This window comes from Bos mutus, chromosome 5, assembly GCF_027580195.1.
Source record: "Bos mutus isolate GX-2022 chromosome 5, NWIPB_WYAK_1.1, whole genome shotgun sequence".
NCBI lineage: Eukaryota > Metazoa > Chordata > Mammalia > Artiodactyla > Bovidae > Bos > Bos mutus.
Genome location: NC_091621.1, coordinates 32610878 through 32637221, shown reverse-complemented (window position 1 = coordinate 32637221; position 26344 = coordinate 32610878). Strand labels below are relative to the sequence as shown.

The 26344-nt window shown below is 36.2% G+C and overlaps 1 protein-coding gene across 1 annotated transcript in view; it reads right to left on the bottom strand.

The window, feature by feature from the left end:
• CNTN1 (contactin 1) overlaps positions 1-26344 on the bottom strand; it is a 430610-nt gene that overhangs the window by 24118 nt on the left and 380148 nt on the right. Inside the window, exon 23 of the mRNA XM_005896820.3 lies at positions 25714-25870. Within this exon, the coding sequence (XP_005896882.1) occupies positions 25714-25870 (157 nt within the window). The remainder of the gene's footprint in view (positions 1-25713; positions 25871-26344) is intronic.

Here is a 26344-nt window from a genome sequence, read left to right as displayed (position 1 = left end):
TGGTCAAAACTTTTTTTCCAAGGAGCAAGCCAGAGTTCTGGCCAGGGAATGCAAATAGAGAAGTAGCTCAGTCATTAAGTTCATTATCCTAAAGATACAAACAAGTACTGTGCTCAAGAAAAGTGTCCTATTTCTAGTCCCTAGACCAGAGAAATGATGCTAGTTAAGGGATAAGCTAGCTGGGCAGTACCTGGGGTAAAGGATGCTATTCAGTACTAGAAATGCAACAAATTAAGAAAGCATATTTACCGGAAGTGTTGATTTTCTTCTCACCTTCCTACCACACATAGATCTTCCAAAGGAGAGTACTATGTTGAAGGAACTATTTAGAGTATGTTTGTGTAGAGAACAAGTTTCTATTAAAAGTGCCCCAATAAGTAATATCTAAGCTGCATACAGGAAAGTTATGACCAACCTAGATAGCATATTCAAAAGCAGAGACATTACTTTGCCAACAAAGGTCCGTGTAGTCAAGGCTATGGTTTTTCCAGTGGTCATGTATGGATGTGAGAGTTGGACTGTGAAGAAAGCTGAGTGCTGAAGAATTGATGCTTTTGAAATGTGGTGTTGGAGAAGACTCTTGAGAGTCCCTTGGACTGCAAGGAGATCCAACCAGTCCATTCTGAAGGAGATTGGTCCTGGGATTTCTTTGGAAGGAATGATGCTAAAGCTGAAACTCCAGTACTTTGGCCACGTCATGTGAAGAGTTGACTCATTGGAAAAGACTCTGATGCTGGGAGGGATTTGGGGCAGGAGGAAAAGGGGACAACAGAGGATGAAATGGCTGGATGGCATCACCGACTCGATGGATGTGAGTCTGACTGAACTCCGGGAGTTGGTGATGGACAGGGAGGCCTAGTGTGTTGTGATTCATGGGGTCGCAAAGAGTCAGACACGCCTGAGCGACTGAACTGAACTGAAATGACTTAAGCTGCATATGGAGCAGAATGGATTTATTTTAACTGTATCAATTTTTTGTGTGTGTATGTGTGTGAAGTAGAGGGTGTCCTGAGGAGATAAAATTTTCTAGAAATTTAAACAGAAGTGGACTTCTTTCATTTCTTTCCTCTAATAAGATCTCATCTTCTCTATTAAACTATATATAGAAATTTTAAAATACTGATTTAATATTAAGTATCAGATATTTTGAGTATTTATTTATTGGCCTGGCCTATTGTGTTCACTTCTCTAGGTTCAGCCTCACCTGAAAAAAATTTCAAACAATAAAAGGAAGACTACAGTACATAAACAGATATGCAGTGTTTCTATAATATTAAAATTTCATGAGTGGCAACAGCTGCCAAGGGAAAAAAAATAAAAGCTCTGTAAAAAGGCTTATTAGGGGGACAATAGTGAAAAAGGTTGAGAAACACTGATATAGACTACTATCTCTCCCGATTATTCTTCTGTTTGGAATTTGGTGGCAAAGATGTAAGATACATGAAGACTGGTTTTAATTTATTCATTTATTACTCACAATAATAGAAGGTAATAATTTACTCATCATTTATTACTCACATAAAAAGTAGACACTACTATTCCCATTCTACATGTAAAGTATAGAATATACCTATGTTATTGATCATGCCATATAAATAATAAAAATATATACAAATATATAGGAATATGATAGGCATCTCAATTAGAAGAATCAAATTTTCAAATTTGTAAAATATTAGAAAGCCAATTTAAAATCTCACAGAAATAGATTTGTTTTATGAATTAAAGGGTTAATGGTAATAACCATAGGTGAAGGTGAAGTCGCTCAGTCGTGTCCGGACTCTTTGTGACCCCGTAGACTGTAGCCTACCAGGCTCCTCCAATCCATGGGATTTTCTAGGCAAGAATACTGGAGTGGGTTGCCATTTCCTTCTCCAGGAGATCTTCCCGACCCAGGGATTGAACCCAGGTCTCCGACATTGTAGGCAGACACTTTACCATCTGAGCCACCAGGTAAGGGCTCGGTAATAACCATGGTTAACAAATAATAAATATGAATATGATCTATTTCTGAAAAGGTGGAATGTCATTGGAAGTTTTTGCACAGATGAGACCTGATATAATTTTAAATGATCCCTATGGTCATTCTGCTGAGAATGAATTGTAGGGTTGTAGCTAAGCACAAAGCAGAGAAAACAGATGACTAATCTATAATCCTGGAGAGAAAGCGTGAAGGCTGGACCATGATGATGACAGCAAAGGTGGAGATTTCTGGATATATTTAGTAGTAAAACCAATAGGATTTCTTGATGAAATGAAACTAACATATAAGAGGAAAAAGGAAGTCAAAGATGATTTCCAGGAGATGCATTGTTGAGACAGGCAAAAGTATAGGAAAAGCAAAGAAACAAAAGTTTAACTTAGGTATCCAAGTGGAGATAGCAGTTAGTTGGATAAATCAGAGATATATATTTGAGAGTTTTAAGCATTTATAGCCTTGACACAATAAGATTGCTTATGGACTAAGAAGGACAGAGCTATTGAAGTACTGAGCTCTTACCCATTTTAAAATTTAGAGGTTGGAAGGATGATCAGAAACCAGCAAAAGACAGAACAGCATCCTATGAAGGAGGAAGAAAATCTAGACTGGTGCCCAGAAAACCAAGAAGGAGAAAGTGATCAACAGTATTCACATTGCTAAGAAATGGAGTGGGAGAGAAGAACTAACTCCTGCATTGGAAACATGAAGGTCATTGGTGATCTTGACAAGAGCTATTTTGATAGAGTGTTGGGATGGCAGCACTGTGGGCCCACTTGACATAGCATAAATTCAAGGTGGAATAAATCTTAATTTGGGGTATTTTTCTCTAGCCACTGTTAGTTGTGAAAGTGTAGGTTTGGAATAAACGGACAGTTAGATTTAATCCACAATTTATCCAAGTGAGTATGATGAAGTGAGAGAAGTAAAAGGGTGTCAAAGTCTATACTAAGGAGTAATGATAATTTATGACTGTGGGATTTCAGTTGGATATGTAGAGACTGAGAAAAGTAGGAGATGTAGGAAAAGTGGTAAGATAAAGGGTTTGTGGTTTCTGGTGGGTCAAAAATTTTCAGAAATCTGAGTACTAGAAAAAGTGAGAAGAAAGACGGGTGGAGGAGAGAGATGAGAATATTTGAAATTACAGAAGCAAAAACAATAGAGTAAAAGTGGAACCATGGGAAGGACAAATAAATTGGAGGAAGTGTTTCAAAGAATTGAGAGGACAAAGTAATGTAAGGATCATTGACGTGTATATGGAAATCATCAGAATGTAGGAGAGAAGTAGTGTTGGAGACAGTGACTGATCTGGGCATCAAAATCTTCAAGGAACTAGTAGCAAACCTCAGGAAGATAAAATGAGTCAGAGAGGCAGATGGCATGAGGTTCTAAGCAGGGAACTTAGGGCAAGAAAGGAGAGTACAGTGGAAGCAACAACAGAAAGGAACAGCACCTATCCTGCATGGGGTCCGGTGTTCAAGGCACATGAATAGACTATAGGAGATGACACATGACTGGGAGCAAGGGGTGGGGCTTCTGATAAATAAAGAAGGTGAAGGAAACAGTCAGTGAAGAGACGGACATTATAGGATACTACCAATGACTGCCAATAATTCCAGACGCAGAGTAGGAAGGTTTAAGAATTAAGTCTGGAGAGTAATGAAGCCTTAAAATGAGGCACACAAAGTGGTATTTATTCGTTAGACCTGAGAGTCTCCAGGTAGTAGTACTGGGGAGGTGGCGATTGTTAGTGATGGTGATTGAAGAGGAGATTCTGGTGGCAACACATGGACCTCTGCTTGTATACAGGCATAAAATATGCAGAAAGTTTTGTTGAATAAAAATTTGGATTTGACCATATGAGGAGCATAAAGAAAGAATGAGACAAGGTACAGATAAGGCCGTGGTTTTAATTATGGACTATGGAATCTGAGCTCTTTAAGGACATAACTGAGGACATGAAGGAGAATGAGAGAGGGAAAGAAGAAGAAAAAAAAAATAGCAGTAGGTCTGGGATGGGAGTGGGAGAACTGTTGGAGTTGGAAGGAGATTTGAAGGAATAAATTGGAAAGATAATAGTGGTCAGAGAATAAAGGCTTAAAATTTTAATCTTTTGTATCAGTAATGTCAGGATTTGCAAAGATTTTAATCACTTTATGTGTCATAGATACCATGGCATTCTGTGAATATCTGAGAACACTGAAAATAATGCTTTTATATACATAAAATACAATACATGGAGTGAAAAGGAAATATATTAAAATGATTTTTTAAATATCAGAAAAACAAATGTATGCTTATTAACATATAAGTAGTTTGCTTATATGGACTGTATGGTCCATGGGGTTGCAGAGTCAGACACAACTTAGCAACTTTCACTTTCACTGTGCTTATAACATTACATAAAAAACTAGGATATGGTCTAATAAATATCATATTTTTTGAAGAAGTGATATTGCAACAGGTGAAATATTAAATGAAAATATCTGGGATTGTTCCTGGTGACAGATTTGTTGTTTAAATTCATATTTGAGAAATGATAAATTTTAGTTAAAAATTAGTAAAAATTACAATGTAATTTTTTCTCAGTCAAGTTTCAGCAACCACTCAACTTCTAATTCATATGCAAGTTTGTGAAGCCCTGTCTAGATGTAATCATGGCTGGGTGGCTGAATCAGGCAGAGGGCAAGATCATCAGGAAAGAGGAATTAAGAAGCTAGGATATCAGAATGATCATCTCCACAGACATTGATATCCAAAGATTTCAGAACTTCCAGCTATTAATATATTTGGACTTTGAGGCAATACCTATGCACTAAGCATCTTGTTGAGCTACTCCTCTGTAATCTACAGTATCCTTGATTCTTCCCGAGTCCTCTGTAACCAGTGACAGTCTTCCCTCCACTAGCTTCTCATGGCCATGTGATCAAGGCTGGTGATTTGCTTTAAAGATGAAAATCAGTTATTCAGTGTCTGTTTTGGAGTGGTAGGCTATAGAAGAAAGACTACAGGATGGAAAAATTGATACTCTTGGAATATGTTCTAAATGATTTATTTTCATTTGTCTGGCTCATCTTTCAGAAGGTATCCGAAGAAAGTGCCTCTGGAACATTGTTTGCTTCATTGCATGACTTTCATACTGTGAATAATCTAGCAAGGAACCTGGTTTCTAGCCTTACTCAACTATGAGAAGTACTTTGAGACCTCAACATTGTTTCATCAATTAGTAAAGCTGGTCCCTAAAGTAGTATCAAATGGATCATTTTAATATGTTGACATATCACATTCCAGTTTAAGTGCTATATTCCCTTTCATCAGAGCATTAAGTTTTCTAGTTCTATTTGTGAGAAATTTTCAGGGTTTTATTTTCAACAATGACATTTTAATTTCTAAATGGTTTTCAAGTTTATATTACAGTGAGTGTCAAACCTCAGGAGAGAAAATTCAAAACCCAACTTTCTTTTTCACCACAGACAATTGTCTCTATATCTTTCTAAGAAAGTTACAAATTTCAGCAGAGCCTATAATTTTTCATAGGAAAATTAATTCCAAAATGGTATTTTAATGGTTGATGTATATATCAGTTTAAGATAATATAATTATTTTAATTAAATTATTTGTTGCTGTTAAGTCAAGAGAGAATATGAAGTAATATCCAGTGATTTGAGAGGACATTTATCTTAATATTCCCTCCTTAGGATCATAGGATATCCAACCCATCTGCATGTACAGAATATATAATTTAATGTAACATTTTATGCCACTAATATATCAACATTCATAAAATGCAAAATTGAGTTTACTAATAATTAAAATTATATATTTAAGATAGACCATTGCACAAGATAATCCATTTATGACTAATTTATGATGTATAATATTATGACCCATCATAATATCTGTTAAACCTTTATTATATTCCACAAAGCTTGGTATTATGCAAATAAGGTAAAATAAGCAGATGAGTATTTACTAAGACTATAGTTTTGCTGATACTCAAAATAAAAAAAAAAAAAAAGCCCATTATGAATAGACCATTGGTTCATTTTTTGCAACTTCTTCAATGTACTTATATTCTTTAAAAATGTTTAATTCCTTAATTTGCAACTCTGGTTTGGAAAGCACTTACTATATAAGGAAATCTCTTTGCAAACTAGGTTCCAATTTTAGTTACATCAACAATATTCTTTCCAGATTCCACTCTCCTAATATAATTTTCTAAGTTTAGAAAACTTCGCTAAATGCAACTCTTAAGGGGAAGGGTTTGTCTCACAGATTTGAGTATGGTGGAGTATCTAATCTAAGATGTAAAACAAAGTAGACATTTATAACTCTTCTGTGACAGTAATGACTTAAGCTGTTCCTTTAAACATGCCTATTTACCTACTTTAAAGCATGTGTTAGTCTCTCAGTCAGGTCCGATGTTTGCGATCCCATAGAGTGCAGCTCACCAGGCTCCTCTTTCCACGGAATTCTCCAGGCAAGATTACTGTAGTGAGCAGCTATTGCTTTCTCCAGGGGATCTTCCTTACCCAGGGATCAAACCTGGGTCTCCTGCATTGCAGGTGGATTCTTTACCATCTAAGCAACCAGAGAAGCCCATTTACCTACTTCAGTTCAGTTCAGTCTATCAGTCATGTCCGACTCTTTGAGACCCCATGAACCTCAGCACACATTGACTCCCTGTCCATCACCAACTCCCAGAGTCCATCCAAACTCATGTCCATTGAGTCGGTGATGCCATCCAACCATCTCATCCTCTGTCATCCCCTTATCCTCCTGCCCTCAATCTTTTCCAGCATCAGGGTCTTCTCAAATGAGTCAGCTCTTTGCATCAGGTGGCCAAAGTATTGGAGTTTCAGCTTCAACATCAATCCTTCCAATGAACACCCAGGACTGATCTTTAGGATTGACTGGTTGGATCTCCTTGTAGTCCAAGGGACTCTCAAGAGTCTTCTCCAACACCACAGTTCAAAAGCATCAATTCTTCAGTGCTCAGCTTTCTTCACAGTCCAACTCTCAAATCCATACATGATCACTGGAAAAACCATAGCCTTGACTACACGGACCTTTGTTGGCAAAGTAATGTCTCTGCTTTTTAATATGCTGCCTAGGTTGATCATAGCTTTTCTTCCAGGGATTAAGCATCTTTTAATTTCATCTGCAGTGAAATTACCATCTAGAGTGATTTTCGAGCCCCCCAAAATAAAGTCAGCCACTGTTTCCCCATCTATTTGCCATAAAGTGATGGGAACAGATGCCATGATCTTAGTTTTCTGAATGTTGAGATTTAAGCCAACTTTTTCACTCTTTTTTACTCTTTCCACACTTTTTCACTCTTTTTTACTCTTTTCACACTTTTTCACTCTCCTCTTTCACTTTCCTCAAGAGGCTTTTTAGTTCTTCACTTTCTGCCATAAGGGTGGTGTCATCTGCATATCCGAGGTTATTGATATTTCTCCCAGCAATCTTGATTCCAACTTGTGCTTCTTCTAGCCCATCATTTCTCATGATGTACTCTGCATAGGAGTTAAATAAGCAGGGTGACAATATACAGCCTTGACGTACTCCTTTTCCTATTTGGAACCAGTCTGTTGTTCCATGTCCAGTTCTAACTGTTGCTTCCTGACCTGTATATAGGTTTCTCAAGAGGCAGGTCAGGTGGTCTGGTATTCCCATCTCTTTCAGAATTTTCCACAGTTTATTGTGATCCACACAGTCAAAGGCTTTGGCATAGTCAATAAAGCAGAAATAGATGATTTTCTGGAACTCCTCTTGCTTTTTCGATGATCCAACAGATGTTGGCAATTTGATCTCTGGTTCCTCTGCCTTTTCTAAAACCAGCTTGAACATCTGGAAGTTCATGGCTCATGTATTGCTGAAGCCTGGCTTGGAGAATTTTGAGCATTACTTTGCTAGCATGTGAGATGAGTGCAATTGTGCAGTAGTTTGAGCATTCTTTGGCATTGCCTTTCTTTGGGATTGGAATGAAAACGGACCTTTTCAGTCCTGTGGCCACCGCTGAGTTTTCCGAATTTGCTGGCATATTGAAAACAGCACTTTCAGAGCATCATCTTTTAAGATTTGAAATAGCTCAACTGGAATTCCATCACTTCCTCTAGCTTTGTTCGTAATGATGCTTCCTAAGGCCCACTTGACTTCACATTCCAGGATGTCTGGCTCTAGGTGAGTGATCACACCATGTGGTCATCTGGGTCATGAAGATCTCTTTCTGTGTATTCTTGCCACCTCTTCTTAATATCTTCTGCTTCTGTTAGGTTCATACCATTTCGGTCCCTCATTGAGTCCATCTTTGCATGAAATGTTTCCTTGGTATCTCTAATTTTCTTGAAGATATCCCTAGTCTTTCCCATTCTATTGTTTTTCCTCTACTTCCTTGCATTGATCACTGAGGAAGGCTTTCTTATCTCTCCTTGGTATTCTTTGGAACTCTGCATTCAAATGGGTATATCTTTCCTTTTCTGTTTTGCTTTTTGCTTTTCTTCTTTTCACAGCTATTTTAAGGCTTCCTCAGACAGTCTTTTTGCATTTCTTCTTCTTGGGGATGGTCTTGATCCCTGTCTCGTGTACAATGTCATGAACCTCTGTCCGTAGTTCATCAGGGACTCTGTCTATCAGATCTAGTCCCTTAAATCTATTTCTCACTTCCACTGTATAATCAAAAGGGATTTGATTTAGGTCAGTTTCCTTAAGAGCGGTAGTGCCACATATATAATTTTGAGAGTAAACTTGTATTTACTGTCTTTGGATTACAGTTCTCTCAGTTTATTGACATACTCTTTGGCTACTTGTTTGACATCCTAAATCCTTGTTTAAGTCTCAGGATCCTTGTTGGTGAAGTCTCCTTTTTATTTCAATTAAAAAATTAATCTTGCCTAAATTTTCTTCTTTTGAAGCTAGATTTCTATCCTTCCTGTAACTTGCCTTTCTCTTCTACACTTTTATGAAGTTGCTCTTGACCTAATTTCCTCTTCTTTCTTTCCCTATTTCTATGGATATTTACCTTGTTAGTTAACTCTGAAAAGTTAAAAGTTAAAGTTGAAATCTTCTTCTCTTTGCTTCCTTGTCAACACATTTCCATGTTTTGTTCAGATGTTCTCCCCTCAAGGAAGATATTTTTTATCCCCAGATTTGTGGTAAATTTTTATCACAGTGAGCAATCATGCAAATGCCATTTTATTAGTTTAAAGGTAGATATGTGACCCAGTTCTAGATAACAAGGAAAGGTTTTCTAAAGTTCTTCTGGGAAAGATCCTTCATTTTAAAAATGGAGTTTCAAAAGAGACAGAACTCTTCTTTATTGGAGGTCATCAAGTCTGTATGAATAATTTCTAGTACTGTCGCAGCCATCATGCAAGCACAGAGAGCCTTAGATGAGCTTTAGAATGAACCTAATCCTGAGACCTCCCAAGAAGACAAATCTGGGTGAGTGGGGTGACTGGTCCTTGATTATATGTTTGAGGCACTGATGTCACAATGGTGGAAAGCCTACCTATCTCTCAAGCAATTTTGAGTTGAGAGTTTGCTTCTGCCAGCTGAAAATCTCCTAATAGATATGAACACTCTGTCCAGCTATTTAAATTCTTCTTTAACTAGAAGTAATACATCCTTGTTTCCCTTGATCTCCTATTACCATGCAATGCACCAGCTTTGGGCAACACCAACAACTCTCTGCTATCTCTATGTCTGTATCAGGCTGGTATGGGCTATAGATATTTACACAGTTGTGCCAATTGGTTTTCTGACAAATTTGTTATCTGACCTCAGCTAGTTTCTGTTCGGCTAGATGATTGCTTTAAAATCTATACACCTGGATGTCTAATAGACATAGCATAAAGTAGCATATCAAAATTTGAACTCCTAATTATTTTCTCCAATTATCTATTTTCAGTAATTGATTCTATTGAAGTAGATATTCTTTTGGCCATTTCAGTAGATGATTCCGTTGGTTAACCTAAACTTTTAAGAGTCATACCAATTCTTCTTTCACCCTCTCTCTCATCAGAAAATATTTTTGGGTCTTCTTCCAAATAAAACTTGGAAAACTCACTTCTTTCACTGTGATCATTCTAGTCAAATAGTGTGGCTCAGATGGTAAGGATACCATCTGCAATGCAGGAGACCCAGGTTCAATCCTTGGGTTGGGAAGCTCCTCTGGAGAAGCAAATGGCAATCCACTCCAGTATTCTTGCCTGGGAAATTCCTTGGACAGAGGGCCTGGTGGGCTATAGTCATGGGGTCACAAAGAGTTGGACATGACAGAGGGACTAACACACACACACACACACACACACACACAAAGTCAAAGCTGATATCATCTCTTGCTTTGACTCTCACCTTTAGGCTGCTATTTCCTGCCCTCCTTATTTCCTGATATTGACAGAGATTTCCTCCACAATTCACAAAATTTCTACCTCTTTCCAAAGAATTGAAAAAACACAACTTGTAAAATATAAATCTAATCATGTCGGTCCACATCTTAAAATGCTTCAGTGGTTTCTTCTCACATTTAGAGTAAATTCCAATGTTCTCAACCAAGATCTATAAATCTAGTTATGACTCAGGTCCTATCTAACTCTTCAGACTTGCTGTGTCCACTCTCCCCCTAGCGTGCTCAGCCCCAGGCATGTTGATCTTGCTTGCCCTTGAGCTATCAAGTATACCTTCTTGCTTGAGGCTTTTTATTGTTACTGTAGAAATACTTTTCCTGCATGGACCATTAATTGCATGGGCCATTTCCTTACTTCTTTTGATTATTTTTTCCACTGTTATCCTATCAGAGCAGGCTTTTCCTGCCATGCCCATTGAAAAACATGGTTCAGAAAGATCCATGTACCACTATGTTCACTGCAGCACTGTTTACACTAGCCAAGACATGGAAGCAATCTAAATGTCCATCAGCAGATGGATGGCTAAAGTGTATGTGGTACATACACACAGTGGAATATTACTCGGACATTAAAATGAATGGAATAAGGCCTATTTGCAGCAACATGGCTAGACCTAGAGATTACTGCACTAAGTGAAGCCAGTCAGACAGAGAAAGACAAATATCAGATGATATCATTTATATGCAGAATCTTAAGAAAAATATCAATAAAATTATCTACAAAACAGAAACAGACTCACAGATTGAGAAAACTTATAGTTACCAGGGGAGAATGGAGGTTGTAGATTGGGAGTTCGGGATTGAAAAAAAAAAATAAATAAATAACTAAATAAACATAGGCCCTAGCCCTCTTCCATCTTACCCACCTGCTTCTGCTTTTGCCACCTTTCTTTAGGATATAAGAACTGTGTAGATTGCTTAGAGAAATAACAGTTTCACCCATGCTATCTTATGGAGGCTTTCCTTTTGAAATTCCAGTGATTTTTTTATGGACTGGATTTTACCACTAAAAATTCATATACTGAAGCCTTAATCCCTAGTACCTAAGAATATGACTATATTTGGAGATGGAGTTCTTAAAGAGGTAATTGAGTTAAAATAGGGTTATGTTATGAGAGTGAGGTCTTGTCTAATATAATTGGTATTATTATAAGAAAGGGAATTTAGGACACGGATATATACAGAGGGAAGACCCATGAAGATGGGGAAGAAGATGGCCATCTACAAGCCAAAGAGAGAGGCCTCCAAAGAAGTCATACCTGTCAACACTTTTACCTCAGACGTCTAGTATCCAGAGTTGAAAGAAAATACATTTATGTTGTTTAGGTCACTCAGTCTGTGGTGCTTTGTTATGGCAGCCCTAACTAACTAATACAGACCTATAAAATACCAAATTCAATAATCTTCAGCTGTGCCAAAACTCTTTTTACTTTTACAACTTTGAAATAAATTATGTAAATTAATATTTTTTTAAAATGCTGTTTAGAAAAAGCAAAAAATGTCTGTATGCCTATCAGCAGGCAAATAAATAGCATTGTCACCATTCTATAAACCTCTTCTTGATTGCCCTTTGGAGCACTATGCTGAATTTTGTGCTAATCAATCTCTTTTGGGGGAAGTTTTACATATATACCTTTTTAAAATTGCTTTATTATATTCTTTCTGAATTTCACATAAATAGACTTACATATATTATTCTATTATTTCTTGTTCATGTGCACTAAATATTTGAGAATTTTTATAATAGAAATTAATGATTTTATTTAAAACTAAAACACCAATCTGGTGTCAATAATATTTAAATACAAAGGTCTGTCTAGTCAAAGTTTTTTCCAGTAGTCATGTATGGATGTGAGACTTTAAAGAAAGTCTCACTGACTTTAAAGAAAGCTGAGCACCAAATAATTGATGCTTTTGAACTGTGGTGTTGGAAAATACCCTTGAGAGTCCCTTGGACTGCAAGGAGATCCAACCAGTCCATCCTAAGGAAATCAGTCCTGAATATTCATTGGAAGGACTGATGCTGAAGCTGAAACTCTAATACTTTGGTCACCTGATGTGAAGGAGAACTGACTCACTGGAAAAGACCCTAATGCTAGGAAAGATTGAAGGCATGAGAAGAAGGGGACGACAGAGGATGAGATGGTTGGATGGCATCACCAACTTGATGGACATGAGTTTGAGCAAGCTCTGGATGTTGGTGTTGGACAGGGAAGCCTGGCGTGCTGCAGTCCATGGGGTCGCAAAGAGTTGGACACGACTGAGTGACTGAACTTGAAAAATATTTGGTAAAAATATGGCATGAAAATGTTTAAAATCTTGATAAACTGGTTATAAAAATTTAAAGAAAATTAATAGTAAACAAAACATAATCTAATCAGAATTAAGAAGAATTGGTAAGATAAGTAACTATTAAACATATTAATCATCTAGGTAGCAAATATTAAAAATTATGAGATAATAACTTTGCTTAATTTATAAAATTTTTGAATAGCAAAATGTTAGTGAGATAAACCAAAAAAAAAGCCTCTTTAATGAAGAAATGAAGCTTCTTTAATGAAATGTGGGCATTACTACTTGGGTAGCAATTTGACAATTGTCAAGTAGGGGCCACCAAGTCTTTGAAAGATCCTTCCCTTTAATCCTGTATTTCCACTTCTGGGAATCTTTTCTAAGAAACACATGGAAATTAAAAATATATATATATAAAAGGGTCTGCATACAATTATTTCCGTTATGATATTATCATAATACTGAAAAAGGAAATATGGGAGTGACTAAATATGGTAGCCACATTGTTATTTCTGAATCTTAGTGATCAAGTGATGTTAATCATTATTTTCCATATCTTGAGTAAATCTCCCTTTTAGATATTTTCAGATATAGCTTCAATATCTGCAGGTTTTCTTATCCTATAACTTTAATGGTTTCAATAATATGAATTTCTATACCATGAAAGCATTTTAAAATTAAAACATATTTATTTTCTTTTTTTTAATTTAATTTAACATTTCCAAAAAACCACATTTAACATAAGGACTAGGATAACCATGATGGTATGGTCACTCAACTAGAGCCAGACATTCTGGAGTGTGATGTCAAGTGGCCTTTGGGAAGTATTACTATGAACAAAGCTAGTGGAGGTGATGGAATTCCAGATGAGCTATTTCAAATCAAAAAAGATGATGCTGTGAAAGTGCTGCACTCAATATGTTAGCAAATTTGGAAAACTCAGCAGTGGCCATAGGATTCAAAAAGGTCAGTTTTCATTCCAATCCCAAAGAAAAACAATGCCAAAGAATGCTCAAACTACCACACAATTACACTCATCTCACATGCTAGCAAAATATTGCTCAAAATTGTCCTAGCTAAGCTTCAACAGTACATGAATCAAGAACTTGCAGATGTTCAAGATGGATTTAGAAAAGGCAGAGGAGCCAGAGATCAAAATGCCAACATCCATTGGGTCATTGAATAAGCAAGAGAGTTCCAGAAAAACATCTACTTCTGCTTTATTGACTATGCTTAAGCCTTTGACTGTGTGGATCACAACAAATTGTGGGAAATTCTTAAAGAGATGGGAATACCAAACCACTTTACCCGCTTCCTGAGAAGCCTGTATGCAGGTCAAGAAGCAACAGTTAAAACCAGATATGGAACAATGGACTAGTTTCAAATTGGGAAAGGAGAACATTAAGGCTGTATTTTGTTACCCTGCTTATTTAACTTATATGCAGAGTACATCATGTGAAATGCCAGACTGGACGAAGTACAAGCTGGACTCAAGACTGCCAGGAGAAATATCAATAACCTCAAATATGCAGATGACACCACTCTTATGGAAGAAAGTGAAGAGAAACTAAAGAGCCTCTTGATGAATGTGAAAGAGTGAAAAATTTGGCTTAAAACTCAACGTTCAGAAAATTAAGATCATGGCATCCAGTCCCTTCAGTTCATGGCAAATAGAAGGGAAACAATGAAAACAGTGACAGATTTTATTTTCTTCGGCTCCAAAATCATTGCAGGTGGTAACTGCAGCCATAAAATTAAAAGACTCTTGCTCTTTGGAAGAAAAGCTGTGAAGAACCTGGACAGCATATTAAAAAGCAGAGACATTACTTTGTCAGCAAAGGTCCATCTAGTCAAACCTATGGTTTTTCCAGTTTTCATGTATGGATGTGAGAGTTGGACCATAAAGAAAGCTGAGTGCAAAGAATTGACGCTTTTGGACTATGGTGTTGGAGAAGACTCTTGAGAGCCCCTTGGACTGCAAGGAGATCCAACTAATCAATCCTAAAGGAGATAAGTCTTGAATATTCATTGGAAGGACTGATGCTGAAGTGGAAACTCCAATACTTTGGTCACCTGCTGCAAAGAACTGACTCATTGGAAAAGACCCTCATGCTGGGAAAGATTGAGGGCAGGAGGAGAAGGGGACAACAGAGGATGAGATGTTTGGATGGCACTTGATGGACATGAGTTTGAGCAAGCTCTGGATGTTAGTGCTGGGCGGCGAAGCCTGGCATGCTGCAGTCCATGGGGTCACAAAGAGTCGGATATGACTGAGTGATTGAACTGAACTGAACTGGACCACCAATTGGGCTCCTTTTAGCTACTTTTCTTAAAGCCAGCAGATAGTCATTATCATAGTTCTTATACAAGGTTTTGTTTCCTTTTTTAAGACTCTAATTAAATACTTGATTAAAATATCCAGAGATGTTATTATTTTTTTCCCCTAAATCTGCCCCATCTTTCACTTTCAGAAGAGAAAAGAAACAATTATGTAGCAGTATATAGTTTGATCCTATGAGTTTGATTTTATTGGAAACTAATTCAATCATTATAGAACTGATTGAGATTTATAATCTGTTGATTAAAGCTTTTGATATTTACAAGACTGCTTGTGAAATGGGTTAATTTCCTCCCCATCACTAACAGTGTTTCAGCCGATGCTGAGAGAGCATAAACCATCAATGTCCTGCGGGGAATTCCAAACTTTGGGAAGGAGCTGAACAAGATGAGACAGACATTTTCTTCCAGCCAGCTTATGAATTCTTTATATTTTTATTAATATCTCTAATAGTCCACCTGAAAATTTTTATTAAAAACATTTAAAATGTACATTTCATCCTCTGAATTGTATACAATGTCTTCTTTAGTCATTTATGCTAGAAAATGTCTTGCAATTTGCTTTACATCTCAGAGCAACAAAAAAATTAAACTATCCTATATATCAATTCTTTCTGAAGGAGAATCTGCTTGTAATGATTGGATTTCAAACTTGCTATTTTCTTACCAATCACACCAATTCCCCTTTTGTTCCACTTTAACTGTTTTCAGCACTATAGCAAAGATGATCTTAAATCAGATTGCATCCCTCATCTTGTAAAGGCTCATCAATATTTTCCCACTGAACACAGAATAAAGTACAAACATCTGACAAAAACCTTTAAGGATAGGAAAAGGGAGAGAAATAGAATGAGAGGAGAAGAGTATGAGTCTGAGATGGAATCATGGCCATTTATGGCTTTGCCCCTCCTAATCTCTCCAGTTCATCCCCTTTATGTAATAGTCACACTGGTTTTTCAGCTTCTTGAACATGTCATGCTCCTTCCTTGTCCCTGTGACTCTTAGCCTCATTTGTGTGGTCTGTCTAGTTCCTTTTTAGGCTTCAGCCTAAACATCTCCTATTTAAAGGAGGCTTAACCTGCTCATCTTATTTAAATCAGTCTTACCTCTTTTATTCTCTATATTAGCTTGTTATTTTTTCTTATAGGCCTTAATAAATCTATATCTAGATAAATGTTATTATTTGGATTAGCGCTTTATTTTCCTGGTATCTATTAGCGTTCTTATTTTTATAAATTGATTTACAATGTTGTGGTAATTTCTGGTATACAATAAAGTGATTCAGTTATGTGTATATATATGTACAAACATACATGTTTTATATTCTTTTCCATTATAGTTTATTGTAAGATATTGAATATAGTTTCCAGTGCTATACAGTAAGTCCTTGTTTATCTGTGTTACATATAAGTAGTATGCATCTGTTAATCCCAAGCTTCTAATTTATTCCTTCCTTATTCCCTCTCCCCTTTGGTAACCATAAGTTTTTCTTCTATGTCTGCAGCTCTTTTTATGCTTTGTAAATAAGTTCACTTGTGTCATATTTTAGAATCCACATATAATAATGTCATAAGACATTTGTCTTTTTTTGTCTGACTTACTTTACTTAGTATGATAAGCTACAGGTCTATCCATGTTGCTGCATGCAAGCTTCAGAAGGGCTTGCCAATTGTTGTAACCAGTAACCTAGCAATAGCCTGACATATTGCAGGTGTTCAGTAGATGTCCATTGAATGAATCAGTGTTCTGCAGAGCAAATGTGTTATACAAATATGGAATGTTTTGAGAGTAAATTTTATCAGAGGGAAAAATTATTTTCACTGGAGGCAAAATGGTTGTCTGAGGAGACCTTGCAAATAACTGTGAAAAGAGAAGCAAAAGGCAAAGAAGAGAAGGAAAGATATACTCATTTGGATGCAGAGTTCCAAAGAATAGCAAGGAGAGATAAGAGAGCCTTCCTCAGTGATCAATGCAAAGAAATAGAGGCAAATAATAGAATGGGAAAAACTAGGGATATCTTCAAGAAAATTAGAGATACCAAGGGAATATTTCATGCAAAGATGGGCACAATAAAGGATGGAAATGGTATGGACCTAACAGAAGCAGAAGATATTAAGAAGAGGTAGCAAGAATACACAGAACTATACAAAAATGATCTTCATGACCCAGATAAGCACAATGGTGTGATCATTCACCTATAGCCAGACATCTTGGAATGCAAAGTCAAGTGGGCCTTAGGAAGTATCATTGCAAACAAAGCTAGTGGAGGCAATGGAATTCCAGTTCAGCTATTTCAAATTCTAAAAGATGATGCTCTGAAAGTGCTGCCCTCAATATGTCAGCAAATTTGGAAAACTCAGCAGTGACCACAGGACAGGAAAAGGTCCATTTTCATTCAAATCCCAAAGAAAGGCAACGCCAAAGAATGCACAAACTACTGCACAATTACACTCATTTCACATGTTAGCAAAGTAATGCTCAAAATTTTCTGAGCCAGACTTCAACAGTATGTGAACTATGAACTTCCAGATGTTCAAGATGGATTTAGAAAAGCCAGAGGAACCAGAGATCAAGTTGCCAACATCCGCTGGATCATTGAGAAAGCAAGAGAGTTCCAAAAATACATCTACTTCTGCTTTATTAACTATGCCAAAGCCTTTGATTGTGTGGATCACAACAAACTGGAAAATTCTTAAAGAGGTGGGAATACCAAACCTGCCTCCTGAGAAATCTGTATTCAGGTCAAGAAGCAACAGTAAGAACTGGACATGGAACAACAGACTGGTTCCAAATTGGGAAACGAGTACGTCAAGGCTGTATATTGTAACCCTGCTTATTTAATTTATATGCAGAGTACATCATGAGAAATGCTGGACTGGATGAAGTACAAGCTGGAATCAAGATTGTTAGGAGAAATATCAATAACCATAGATATACAGATGACACAACCCTTATGGCAGAAAGTGAAGAACTAAAGAGCCTCTTGATGAAAGTAAAAGAGAAGAGTTAAAAAGTTAGCTTAAAACTCAATATTCAGAAAACTAAAATCATGGCATCTGGTCCCATCAGTTCATGGCAAGTAGATGGGAAACAATGGAAACAGTGACAGACTTTATTTTGGGGGGCTCCAAAATCCCTACAGACGGTACCTGCTGCCATGAAATTAACAGATGCTTGCTCCTTGGAAGAAAAGCTGTGACCAACGTAGACAGCATATTAAAAAGCAAAGACATTACTTTGCTAACAAGGGTCCATCTAGTCAAAGCTATTTTTTTTCCAGTAGGCATGTATGGATGTGAGAGTTGAACCATAAAGTAAGCTGAGTGCCAAAGAATTGATGCTTTTGAACTGTGGTGTTGGAGAAGACTCTTGAGAGTCCCTTGAACTGCAAGGAGATCCAACCAGTTAATCCTAAAGGAGATTAGTCCTGAATATTCATTAGAAGGACTGATGCTGAAGCTGAAACTCCAATACTTTGGCCACCTGATGCGAAGAACTGACTCATTGGAAAAGACCCTGATGCTGGGAAAGATTGAAGGCGGGAGGAGAAGGGGATGACAGAGGATAATATAGTTGGGTGGCATTATCCACTCAATGGGTATGAGTTTGATTAAGCTCCGGGTGTTGGTGATGGACAGGGAAGCCTGGCGTGCTGCAGTCCATGGGATTGCAAACAGCTGGCCATGACTGAGTGACTGCATTGGACTGAAATATTGGGGGATGATTTCTTATTTTCTCTTCTATTTTTATAATGTATTCCAGTGTGGATTTTTATAATCAAATTATATCTGCAACTAAGTTAATGAACAAAATATCTTGGGTGTTGTGTGAACTTACTAGTAACTAAAAAATAAATAAATAAAAAACCTTGGGGAAGATTCAGGAGAACCCAGATTAGTTTAGATGGAGAGATGCTATGCATGGTCTGACAAAGTGACAAAATCTGCTCCTAGAATTACTGCCCAAAGCTTCTGAAGGGTAAGTAAACCTCTGAGAACTTCTTTACTGGGAGTCCCTAACCCTGTCCATCAACTGCTGAAACAAACATGGATCATTCATACATTGACAATGAACAGGGCACTGAGTCAGTCTCTAAATCAAATATAAAGATGTGAAAAAGTATTAGTTTGCTCAGATACCTTCACATTTATTTTAGTCTTGTTACAAAACTAGAAGAGTCAAGCACTGCAATAGAGTCAGAAAACATTTTAAGTGGGTAGTCATGACTGAATGGTAATAAAAGGAATTTATATTTTAGAGGTAATTTTAAATGTAAGATATTTGTCAGCCTAGAAATATACAGGTTGGATTCACTCTCTTGCATCCCTCACAAAATATAGCAAAGGAAAACAAAATATTTGATTATTTCAAAATGGTTTGAGTGATAGCATTTCTTGAATGACAATATTTGATTGTCTCATAGTCACAAATATAAAACTTTAAAGTTATGATGATTAACTTATAAAAATGACATTCAACTTAACTTTACTGTGACATAATATACCATGTCAAAATTTTAGGCTAGTAGGTAATTTATTTATTGAAATTTATTTTTCAAATGATACAGAACATTTACAAGGTTACAGATATGGAGATCACTTAAGAATATGGCATCCTGTCATTAAATAAGACAGGTTAAAGTAAGCCTTAGACCACCATGTATATACAGGCTATTGTATAAAATTAGACGCTCAGACTATTTTTTGTTTTGAAAATGCTTACTAAGGTATTTGCAAAATTGCTGATGTTAATGAAGAACTTTAATTTCATAAAGTAGGAATTAAACATAGACAGTGGAGAAGGGAGCATGTGAGTAACGGTAGTCAGACATCTAAAGGTTTCACTAGAGAACGGTTTCCTAGCCCTTTAACTTCTGCTACTGGGAAGAGAACAAACTGAAAAAACAAAATGTGTTTTTCATCAGTGTTGAAGTCAGTGGCTTTGGTTATGTAGTTTAACTAAATAGCTTGGAGTTACCAAAAATAGTAGGTTAAATGTTTAGATAATATCATCTATGGTAACATCAGGATAAATTGCAGATTTATTAGAAGACATAAAGTCAACAAAATAAATCTATAGTAACTTTAAATCAAGCAGAAAAGATGTCTCGTTCTTTTAGAACCTATCCTAGACTTTACCACTGCCTTCTTTCCAATCCAGACCATCATCATATTAATCATTCTATGATAATAACCTTGTAATTCATCTCCTTATATCTTACTCTCCTACTGTATATATTTTCCACAAACAACAAAGTAATTTTTCAAGTGCAAATATCTGGTCATATTACTAACACTTTAAAGGGTTCAAATGACTACCTTTTTTGATTTTAAGTAGTCCAAACGCTAAAATGTCCTTGAAACTCTTGATTTGAGTAAGATGGCTTTAGTGTGTTTAAAACTAAAAGAAAAATAAAAGCTCAAAATATGCACATTGACACATCAGTAAGGAAATACTGCTTCTCTGTGGATGTGTTTTGCCAATTTATATTCTGAAGTTTTATAAGTGTGTATTTCATGAAGAAGTGAAGTGAAGTGATGTCACTCAGTCATGTCCAACTCTGTGACCACATGGACTGTAGCCTACCAGGATCCTCCATCCATGGGATTTTCCAGGCAAGAATACTGGAGTGGGTTGCCATTAAGATAAATTACTTTGTATTAAAATGTATAGTTAAATTTCACCTGATTCTTAATTTCATTCACAGTGATCTATAAAAACAAAGGATTCTTAAAAGACAATATAGAATGTATCAGACATAGTATGCTTGTGATGAAACATTTGCAGTGTTATGCTTGCCTCTATGTGAACTATAAGCAATCTGAAAGGGAATAATTTATTAAGACAGCAGATGACAGTGTTCAGGTCAGAGATAAATAGAGTTACAGATTACCATGTCTAATCAATTTTCTAGAATATCTCTGATATGAAGTCTTAATCTTTGTAAGAATCAAATTTGTAGATTAGCATGGCATAAATCATGTGCCCAATAGGATAGCATATCAACATTCTAGACATCTAAATTACAGTTTAAGTTGCCCCAATTATTCTTATAACTAAATCTTCCTCTGTACAGAAACCATTAATTAATTAAACAATTATTTGTTAATACCCTGTTACGTGCCAGATATGTCCCTTGAGTTCTAAGGATTCAAGGATTGAACAAGGCAGGCAAGAACTTGATCCCACAGAGCTTAGATACAAGTAAGGATATAGACAGTGAACAGTATAAATTAATAAATAATTCTAATAGCTATAAATATGAATAAATTGAAAAAATGATGTGATATGAAAAGCACTAGAGTAGGGGGCTATGTTACATTGATGGACATATAATAATTCTTCCTTGAGAAGGTGACATCTGAGCAGAAACAAAAATGACAGAAATAACCGGCAGTGCCAAAATCCACAGAATTCCAGACAGTGGCAAGAACAGAGGCTTAGAGGTTGAATAATGTTTAAAGGGTGGATAATGCTGGTATGTTCAAGAAGCAAAAAGGGTTAAAGGAGCACAGGTGAAATCAACTGAAGGAAGAGTGTTTGGGAGGACCAGATTATACAGGCGAGTGGTGAGGGGTTTTGATTTTATTCTATGGGATGTTTTTCTAAGAGGAAAGCTATATGATTTGACTTATGTTTGGAAGGATCAGTCTGGCTGTTATACAGCCTATATACTATATATAGGAAGCCAAAATTGGAAGCCAAGAGAAATTTTAGAATTATAGTAGAGCCAGAGGGGGATGATTGTGATGTAGACTCCAAAGCATGTGGAAATATGTAAATGGCAGAACATTTTAAGTATGTAAATTATGCCTGAAGTATTTTAGGCATTTCATGTATATTTTTTGAATGAGAAAAATGAATGAACAGCATGATGTATATAGACATGAAAATGTAGCAATGTATTATATTCATAGCTACATATTTTAGGCACAAAAATTGAAACAGAGGAAAGTACTGGGAGTCTTTTAAACTTAACGAAAAGTCTAACATTTTCATGTGTATTCAAATGCTTTTCCCATTACAAATAATTTGAAAATAATAAATGAGAAAATTCTAGAATGGTGTGTTCATAAAATATCTGATATTTCTTAATATTAATTCTACAGGTTTTGGAGGGTTTTTTTGTACAGTTCTGACCAAATTAAGAGATAAATAACAGGAATTCTGCATTAATAAAACATTTTCCATTATTTAGCAATAAAAGGAAACTATTCTGAGTATATTTCAAGTTTCTAAAAAATCATACTGTGTCTTCTGTATATGGGCTATTTACACTCTGAAATCAGACTATAAACTTGGGGTGCTGCAGCTGGTCCATGCTACCTGCCAAAAGGTGACCATTATATTTTAAGGAAATTCGTGAGTGGGTTGTTTAACATGCTGTTATTAAAACTGAAACTATGTAAACTTATTAGTTAATTGAAAAAAATTAGATAAAAGATAGTAAATACTCAGCTTCATCACTTTGGTTGGTTTTAATCACTAAGTCATGTTCGACTCTTGCGACCCCATGGTCTGTAGCCTACCAGGCTCTTCTGTCGGATGGATTGCCCAGGCAAGAATACTGGAGTGGGTTGCTACTTCTTTCGCCAGGGGATCTTCCCAAACCAGGAATTGAACCCAGGTCTCAGGCATTGCAGGCAGATTCTATACCAACTGAGGTAGGAGGGAATCCCTTCCCTGGGCTTCCCTGGTAGCTCAGATGGTTAAGAATCTGCCTGCAATGCAGGAGACCTCGGTTCAATTCTTGGGTGGGGAAGATCCCCTGGAGAAGGGATAGGCTACCTGCTCCAGTGGTCTCGGGCTTCCCTGGTGGCTCAGTTGGTAAAGAATCTGCCAGCAATGTGGGTTACACTTTCACTTTCATCACTTTACTGCAGTTCATCTTCATCAATGCTCATGAGGTTATGCCTATTGCGTCTGGGTGGTGACAACCCTATCACGGTGTGCTCCTGAGCTTGTTTAGTTGCCAACTAAACAAGTGGGGTCCAACTCTTTGTGACCCCACTGACTGTAGCCCACCAGGCTCCTCTGTCCATGGGATTTCCCAGGCAAGAAGACTGGAGTGGGTTGCCATTTCCTTTCCCAGGGGATCTTTTCCACCCAGAGACTGAACCCACATCTCCTATATGGTAGGGAGATTCTTTACTATTGAGCACTAGGGAAACTTGTGCTCCTGAGCACCTCCTTCCAACTCCACGTTTAGGGACATGATGTAGCAAGCTTGAAATCAGACATGATGAAAATATTTACATCATAAAAATTGGCAAACACTATATACCAGGGCTTCCTCCCACCTTCAGATGGTCAATTGTTTAACATTTACCAGAACATCACTAGTTACAACTCTACTGATCCTACTGCCACTGCTACAGCCTTTGTCACTGCTACAAACTTCTGTAGTTTAAATCCCAGGAACTACCTTTTGCTTCACATTAGGAACATATGACAGAGAAGGCAATGGCACCCCACTCCAGTACTCCTGCCTGGAAAATCCGATGGATGGACGAGCCTGGAAGGCTGCAGTCCATGGGGTCACTGAGGGTTGGACATGACTGAGCAACTTCACTTTCACTTTTCACTTTCATGCATTGGAGAAGGAAATGGCAACCCACTCCAGTGTTCTTGCCTAGAGAATCCCAGGGATGGGGGAGCCTGGTGGGCTGCCATCTATGGGGTCGCCCAGAGTCAGACACGACTGAAGTGACTTAGCAGCATCAGGAACACATCAAGGGTAAAAATGAAGAGAACAACAGTATGCCACTGTCTGGCTTCTAGAGAGGGAAGGTCAGTTTTCAAAAGCAACTTACTCAGGATTTTTTGCATTTTATCACATTCAAAATAATTTCCTTTTGTGAAACAGCCCTTCTAAGTGTAAAACTATTGAATCTGTGTGCTATCCAAGTTCAAAATTTAGAAAAAGTTTCAAAAATACAAAGATGCCATGTTCTCCTATCAAAATAGTGATGACTTAAAAGATAGAGACTAGTGTTGGAGTGGTGCAGTAGAAAATGCACTCATACACAATAATAGGAACATAAGTTGATACATATTTTAAAAGAAAATTTGAAATATAGAAGTAAAACTCTTTAACTCATTGTTTGAATTTAACCTTCAGGAAGATTATTTAAATTTAACCTGCAGAAAGATTTATAAAAATGCAGTGAAAATAGTATTATTTATGATAGAAAAAACTGAAATGAGTAGATAACTTTGCACATTTGTTTGAGAGAATAGTAGTCTCAGTGTTAGTTGCTCAGTCGTGTCTGACTCTCTGTGACACCACGGACTACAGCCCACAAGGCTCTTCTGTCCATGGGATTCTCCAGGCAAGAATACTGGACCGGATTGCCATTCCCTTCTCTACTTCTCCAGAAGACCTTCCATACCCAGGCATCGAACCCAGGTCTACTGCATTGAAGGCAGATTCTTTACCGTTTGAGTTACAGAGATTTTAAATAAAATTCATGAATTTTTCAATGTTCATGAAACATAATTGATAAAATTTGGATATGACAGGATATATTCAATAAAAGCCCACACATGAAATTACAAATGTCTATAGGGTAACTTAAAGCAAATTCCACTGAACATTAGTTAAGCACTTAGAGTGGAATATGACTATTTTATTTTCCTTTCATTTTTTGCAATTTCTAAATTTTGTAAAAGACATAATAACAATGTCTAAACTAAAATTGTTTTTAATGTAAATAATTTAAATTCATATGAAAATATAAAATTTCCATTTGTATTCATATCCTTTTCTCATTGCAAATAGTTTAAATAATTTGCAAATAAATCCAAACATTTTTTTTAAAGTCTCAAATTATACTATTTACCTAACATCTGACATTTCATGTTAATTCAACAGTTTCTTTGTATAGTTATATTTGGACAAAAAACGCTGGCATTGTTTTAAAGGACTTTTTATTAGGTTAATATATAGCCATATTAATCTATTTAACCATATATCATCAAATTTTCTTCTAAATCAATTACTTCATCTTTGATTTAGCATCTTCTAGAATTTCATAGTCTCATAAAATTCTCAAAATAACATTGATTTTAATCCAGTACTAAACCATGTGTACAGAGTGAGAGAAAAGCAACAAAATTGTAAAAATTAGTAGAGTTTTACAAATTCAAATAGAGGAAAAATTCACTGCCTTACATATCTATTTCAAATTAACCAATGCTGTGAAAATAGAGTTTTCAGAAAAGGAATAGCTATACTGAGACAAATAGATATATTGGTAAAGGAAGGAATTGTCATCTACTAGTCTTTCTTCTTATTATACTAATATGTGTAAGATAAGGAAAGAGTGTTTAGGAAAATATTAATAGTAGTCCAATGAATTTTCTTTTGATATTAGAGAAGTTTGGATATTATTGTCTTTCGATATATTATTAGTATAAGTTTGGATATTATTTTTTATTATTTCAATAAATACCATTGTGTTTTGATGTTCAGATAATAATAAGTATCTGATATGTTGCCCATGACTTTTGTGACACATAAGGGAACAAATAACAGCTTTGCCCTTTGTTGAAGAGCATCTTTAACATTTCAAATCTACTTACAAATAATACTGATATTAGTGGGAATATACGTTCCACATTTATATTTGGGAACCCATATGGGCCTAGAAACTTATGAGTACTTAATTAAATGTGTCTTAAATGATTGGCTTACCTGAAATTTTGACTTGAGACACCACTCCATCTCCTCCATCACTGTGTGCACGAACCTCTACAACATATTCTCCATCCCTGGGGATTGGGACTTCTATGGAGTGTTTATGAGTTGAATACAGCTTGCCATCATGCTGGCCATCAGGTCTATAGAGTACCTTTAAAAGTTTCAGAATAGGACTATTTAATACATGGGTAATAATGAACCAATTCCCTAATACTAAATTTGACTAAAAATGCTTATAATAATTAAAAAAATTAGGAAGCTATGTGTAAACTAGCTGAAAAATCCATATTATTTTTAAATCACATAGATTTTATTTATTTTAGGCTAATCCAAGAGGACACATCTTAAGCATCTGAATTTCATTTTTTGAAGCTATCTAAAATAGAAATTAAAAATGTATTTTTTAATGAAAAAAGGTATACAATGAGGGCTCTTTCAAAATATTGAAATAGTCTAAAAAAATTGCCTCACAATTAGAATTTTTCACACTATTCCTAAAATTTGGTATCCATTGAAAAATGTGATAGTGATATAAAGAATTTATATAAAAAATCTTTTTTTTCCATTTTTGTTCAGTTACAGAGGGTGCCTCAATACATCAAAGAATTCACTGTGTGCTTGGCAA